This window comes from Cebus imitator, unplaced genomic scaffold, assembly GCF_001604975.1.
Source record: "Cebus imitator isolate Cc_AM_T3 unplaced genomic scaffold, Cebus_imitator-1.0 Scaffold215, whole genome shotgun sequence".
NCBI lineage: Eukaryota > Metazoa > Chordata > Mammalia > Primates > Cebidae > Cebus > Cebus imitator.
The window spans coordinates 1,054,857-1,061,314 of record NW_016107530.1 but is presented as its reverse complement, the minus strand read 5'-3'; the positions used below and the strand labels follow the sequence as shown (position 1 = coordinate 1,061,314).

Below are 6,458 nucleotides of genomic sequence, written 5' to 3'. Positions count from 1 at the left end.
TTTGTTTTTTGAGACAAAGTCTTGTTCTTGTCCCCTAGGAGTGCAATGATGCGATCTCAGCTAACTGCAACCTCCGCCTCCTGGGTTCAAGAGATTCTCCTGCCTCAGCCTCCCAGGTAGCTGGGACTACAAGTGCATGCCACCACACCTGGCTAATTTTGTATTTTAAGTAGAGACAGGGTTTCACCATGTTGGCCAGGCTGGTCTCGAACTCCTGACCTCAGGTGATCCACCCGCCTCAGCCTCCCAAAATGCTGAGACTACAAGTGTGAGCCACTGTGCCTGGCCCAGCGGTGGAATATTTTTAATCTTCAAGGGAAACACAGTAATTCTACATAGCTGTCAGACACTGCACCAACGACCAGCTGCAGGTAGCTCACAGTTGCAACCTCATATCACTCTGCTTTCCTATTTGGCACCATATCTTTGCAAAGCTGGGATTGTGGCATCTGGGAGTAACCGTGACAAACAATAAGCGTAGTAGTGTCCACTCAGATTCCAAAGTTTGAGAAGTTGCGCATCGCCCGACAGGTGCATACATCCCCATTCATAAGTGTTTGTGACTATGTAGGAATGGAATAAAAATAATTTTTTTCTTTCAATGTATCCTAAGATTTTAGGATATAAATATTTACAAAGTTGTTTGGATGTAATTACTTCATACATTCCTGTTAGGAACTTCTTTTTGGCCTTGGGATAGCTTAAAAAAATTACTGAGATGCTAAAAATCAAAACGTTCGGGCATCTCTGTCTAGGGTTATTGTGGAGCTCATTGAGTTCATATGAACCACCCTCTGAGCAACGCCTGGCAGTGTAAGCGTCCAGGAACCCCGAGACCCCATTATTCTCCCACCCAGCTGGCATCTATGCAGCCTGGTCATAGGTGGCTCTCATCTCGCCCAAGCAGACCCTGGGCCCCAAGCCAGGGTCAGGAAGAAGTGAGGGCTCTGCACAGCCTCCCATGCCCGATACTTACTCCCGTACTTTGTGTGTGTGTGTGTGTGTGTGTGTGTGTGTGTTTGGAAACAGAGTCTCGCTCTGTCACCCAGGCTGGAGTGCAGTGGTGCAGTCTCCACTCATGGCAGCCTCCGCCTTCTGGGTTCAAGCAGTTCTCCCACCTCAGCCTCCCGAGTAGCTGAGATTAGAGGCGCACACCACCATGCCGGCTAATTTTTGTATTTTTTGTAGAGATGGGGTTTCGCCACATTGGCCTGGCTGGTCTGCAGCTCCTGAGCTCAGGCGCTCCACCCGCTTTGGCTTACCACAACGCTGGGATTACAGGGTGAGCCAGCACGCCAGCTCCTCCCTTGTTGAGGTGGCACTCACTGTGCACCTGCTGCGTGCTGGCCAGCAGAGTCCACTCGTGCTCCCTCCAGGCAGGAACCTCAGGTGGGCCTTTCATTCTTCTTCCTTATCTCTTGGCAGTCTCTGCCTCCAGGACACCTGGGGTATGGGGACACAGCAAAAGGGCAACAGCTACATCAAGAGCCATCCGGTGCTGCTGCAACAGAGAGGCACGGAGGAGACACTTGGCCTGTGTCTCTGCTGAGGCCAGAGCTGAATCTTTGCACCAGGGCTGAGAGGAGGGGCGGGCTGGGAAGAGTGGGGTGGTGGGGCTGCCAGACGTAGGGCCTGCTGCACTAATGGATGTCTAATGTTTGCTTTCCTCAGTCATGTCTGCACCCACTTTATAAATGGTCTGCATTAAAGTTATAAAACAAAGTCATCATACAGCCTGTAGTGCTGCAGAGCACCGGGGCAGCCGTCACTCCAGGGCTGGGGGCAGTGCAGTTAGAAGATGGGGGCAGGCAGGTGACATGCACCCATGGACTTCCGTGCCCTTTCTCCTGTGGCTATGACCTACCCCTGGAGGGAGGCTCAATCCCGCCATTTCAAAGGTGAGCTGCATGAGGCCAGCGAGGGGCTGGTTCAGACCCAGGGGCATCTGAGTCTGAAGGCAGAGCTCTGTCCCACACCCCTCAGGGCTGAGACGGAGATAAGATGCTGGTGGTGGGAGGTGGGCATGGAGCCTGGCAGGTTCTCTACCACCCAGTGCCCTCCTGACTCCATCCTGCTCTCCCAGAGCTGCCTGGCCTGGCAGGGAGGCCTCAGTGGCCATCTCAGGATCTTCACAGCGACCGGCTCTCAGGCCACTGGACGCCAATGTCCAGCTCCCTGGGCTGTCATCACGTCACCTTGTCATCTCATCAAATCCCCAAGCAGCCCTAGCACAATTTGCCTACAGTGAACGTGTCCCTGTACCTGGCAATGGGAAGCGGGTGTCAGAGAGCCCTGGCCTGGCCTCAGGAATCTGCCTTGCAGTTCCCACGTTAGCTGCCCACTCACAGGTGGCCTCGGGCAAGTCATGGGAACCATTTGAATGGTCTTCAGTTTCCTCTGCTTTGATGAGAGAGCCCTGTGGACTGCAGCGTTCTGGCCACTGTCAGGGTGTTATTAGGATTCCCGCGTGTGGAGACACTCGCGTCGTTACAGAACTACATCAGTGATAGGTGGTGTGGAGTCTGGGGCAACAGCCCAAATGCCAGTCTTTTCTCAGGTTCAAACCTTTGCCCTACCTCTTGTTAGCTGTGTGACCTTGGACAAGTTGCTTCACCTCCCAGAGCCTCTATTTACCCATCTCTGAAATGGGGATTATAGAACATACCTTACAGGGTTGGTGCCAGAATTCCATAAATTCCTGCAAACATAGCGCCTGATGCTGGGTAAGCATTAGTTGTTCTTTCAACGCAGCAGCATGTACCTACTATGTGCCAGGCCCCTCCCAGGCGTTCATGCATGTTTGTCTCATGTGATCCTCAGAGCAGCCTAGAGATGGGACAGAATGTCCACCTTTTGTGCTCATCAGACATAGCGAGGTGGGAGTTAAGGTCCTCTCCCTGGGCCCCACAGAACACGCTGGATGAAGCTGGAGTCATGTGTCATCTTGTTAGCTACCCACCCCCAGCTCCCATACATGCACTGCACCCCCAGCTCCCATACATACACTGCACCCCCAGCTCCCATACGTGCACTGCACCCCCAGCTCCCATACGTGCACTGCACCCCCAGCTCCCATACGTGCACTGCACCCCCAGCTCCCATACGTGCACTGCACCCCCAGCTCCCATACGTGCACTGCACCCCCAGCTCCCATACGTGCACTGCACCCCCAGCTCCCATACGTGCACTGCACCCCCAGCTCCCATACGTGCACTGCACCCCCAGCTCCCATATGTGCACTGCACCCCCTGCTCCCATACGTGCACTGCCCAGGGCCTGCAGCCCTGAGCCAGTGACAGCTCATGCATTTCCTCCTAAGCTCCCCAGTCTCGGCAGGGTCTCCTGGTCCACAAGGAGAAAGCACAGTCAGGCATTCTGCTCCTGGAAAACCAGGCGTCCTCTTGGCCCCTCTGCCTGTAGAGGACTCCCTAGGGCCTAGCATGGCCTTCTAGACCAGAGAACAAGTGCATGATCCCAGAGACCACACAGGCCTCCCAGACACCACCCTCTCCCCTCCCTTGGCTCTAGGCCAAGCCTCTAGCAGGAGGGCAGCCCTGTGCCACCCCACAGCTTCATTCACGGTTTCCTCTGGGCAGTCAGCACAGGAGGACAAGCCCCCCCACGGCTCATGCCCAGCCACCTGATCATTTGGCATTTGGTGCTGGAAAGTTCGTTTTCCTAAGTGGATTGTAAACCAGCAGCCCAGCGGCCTGGTTTCCCTGCTTCTGGGCGCTGGCGGTGGCCACACCCTCCTTCCTGTTTGTCTCACCTCCTGAGGTGCTGTTCTTTCCAGGGAGACGGGTAGGCCAGGATTTCCATTTGGCCCCTTTGTGGGAGGAGACTGCCAAAGGCACAGCCTCTGTCTGCTCTGAAGTCTCCTCATCCTTAGCACTGAGGGCTGGATCTTGCTAGGTGAGGGTTGGGAGGAAGAGGCCAAGGGGTGGGTCAGAGCCACAGAGCATGGGAGGTGAGCTCTGTGGGGAGGCTTCTGGGAAGGAGGGCTTCCCCTGGGGGAGGAGACCTGCAGGGGGCTGAGGCCTGGTGCAGCCAGCTCACCCCACCCCTGCCCTGTAGCCCTGGCTCCTGTCCCGCTTGCCAGCCTGGCAGGGGCTGCAAAGGGCAGCTGTGACTCCAGGGCAGAGCCGGCCTGGTTTGAGCTCCAGCCCCATTTCCAGCCCATTGCGTCTGGTACGTCTGGTGGGTCTAGTGGCGTCACCATGGGGAACTGGATAGAGGCCAGGCAGGGACAGTGGAGCAGATGCTGGGAGGCCCAAGGGGTGTCCTCACCCGGACAGGTCACCTCCCCTCCCAGGACCTCCCTGGCCTCTCTGCCTGTAATGAAGTACAATCACACAGCATCGCAGAGCGGGAACTGGCTCTTTATAAAAACCAGCCTCTTAAAAGCTGGGGCAAGATGGGAAACTGAGGCAGCAGGCGTGCCAGACTCAACCCAGGTTGCCGACTGCATCCCCAACCGGGCTCTGGCTGCCCCCTCCCCTGTGCCTCCCCTGCCCTCTTCCTCTGCAGTGGGCCCCCAGGGTGGGTGAGGGGTGCCACAGGGCCCTCCCAGCCACAGCCTCATGGAGGTCTCCACTCCCTCACAGGCACTGATTCCGGCAGCGAGGCGCTTCCTGACTCCTTCCCCTCGGCGCCGGCAGAGCCACTGCCCTACTTCCTGCAGGAGCCACAGGACGCCTACATTGTGAAGAACAAGCCTGTGGAGCTGCGCTGCCGCGCCTTCCCCGCCACACAGATCTACTTCAAGTGCAACGGCGACTGGGTCAGCCAGAATGACCATGTCACACAGGAAGGCCTGGACGAGGCCACCGGTGAGCCCACCCCACTTGCTTGGACACCCCAGGACGCCCCAGGCCCAGAGGCACAAGCCTGGCTCCATAGGAGACTTCACACAGCCATGGTGCCCTTCTGGGCCTCAGTTTCCCCCTGCCCCCCTCCCCGGGCTTTACCATGGATTAGCATCTCCCCAAGTGCTGGCCACGTGTCCCAGCCTGACTTTGGGACCATCCCCACTGCATTCAACAGCACCGAGTGCCCTATGAGCCCTCTACTTCCCTTTTCCATTTTCTCTCCATCCTTCCGCTTCTGTCAGGGGGCAAGTTCCCATCAGGTGGGGACTCTTGAGCCCTCCCAAATACCTGTCAAGCTCCCCGATTAACCAAGAGGGCCAGTCTCTGCCTCACAGCCCTGTAACCGACCCAGAATTCAATGCGATCGCTGTTTTTACAGTTCCCTTCTGTTTGTGGAAAGTGATACTGGTTTCCATTCACAATAATGATATGGCATTTCCTGCACAGAAATAAGTTGTTTTAGGTTAAAAAGAGAGTTGATAGGATTAAGTAAATAGCCATACAAGTGGTGCTGGGATGTAGCCCAGATCTGGAGAGAGAGAGGAGAGCGGCCGAAGCTGGGAAACTTGAGAAAGCACAGGGTCCCTTCCTTCTTGGATATGTGGGGGCCCTCGGTACCCCCAGAGGAGGAGGCAGAGCCCTGGGGCTCCCTGCATCTCCCAGAGTTGGGCCTGCCCCCAGGGTGCCCTTGGGTCTAAGTGAGGGGCTCTTACTCACTTGTCACCAGGCCCCTGTGTAGTACAGCAGCCCTCGGGCTGAATAGCCCTTCCCCGGGCTTAAGACAGGCAGGCAGCTAATTTTGTGTTTTCAGTAGAGACGAGGTTTCTCCATGTTGCCCAGGCTGGTCTCGAACTCCTGACCTCAGGTGATCCACCCACCTTGGCATCTCAAAGGGCTGAGATTATAGGCATGAGCCACTGTCCCCTCTAGCTACTCGGGAGGCTGAGGCAGGAGAATTGCTTGAACCCAGGAGGCGGAGGTTGTGGTAAGCCGAGATCGCGCCATTGTACAGCCTGGGCAGCAAGGGTGAAACTCCATCTCAAAAACACAAAACAAAACAAAAACAAAAACAAAAAGCCAGGCAGGTGGGACCCCCTTCAGTCACCTGTCAGGCTCAGTGGGCTCCTGGGTAGCCTTCCTGGCTCTTTGTTTTGTTTTTCTCGTCCCTTTCTGGATCTTTTTCTTTCTCCTTCTTTGGCCCCCTTTCTTTCCCTGGCTCTCTCTGCTCATTTCTCTCTCTCTTCCTCATGTCTGTCTTGCTCTCCTCCCCATGTCCCTTCTTTCTTTTTCTCTCTATCCCCCTTTCTCTGTCTCATTCTCTGTCGCCCTGACATGTTGTCTCACTGTCCTTCTTTCCCCCTCTTTAGTTTCTGTTTTGTTGCAGAAAGCTCACAGATTTCAGAATTAGTCAGGCTTATACTCCAGAACATATTCAAGGTCACTGAACCGTATGCTTACAAATGGTTAAAATGCTAAGTTTTATAGAATGTGTACTTTAACACAATTTAAACATAATTTTTAAAAATAGATTTAGAGTCCCATGCTCACCTAAAATATAAAAATGGAAAAAGGAATTTTTTTTTTTTTTTT

At 55.0% G+C, this 6,458-nt stretch overlaps 1 protein-coding gene across 2 annotated transcripts in view; it reads left to right on the top strand.

The window, feature by feature from the left end:
* The window catches only part of UNC5B (unc-5 netrin receptor B), a 92,635-nt gene that overhangs the window by 64,796 nt on the left and 21,381 nt on the right, over positions 1-6,458 (top strand). For both annotated transcript variants that reach the window (XM_017548845.2, XM_017548846.2), the window contains exon 2: positions 4,605-4,829. In XM_017548845.2, coding sequence (XP_017404334.1) covers positions 4,605-4,829 — 225 coding nt within the window. The remainder of the gene's footprint in view (positions 1-4,604; positions 4,830-6,458) is intronic.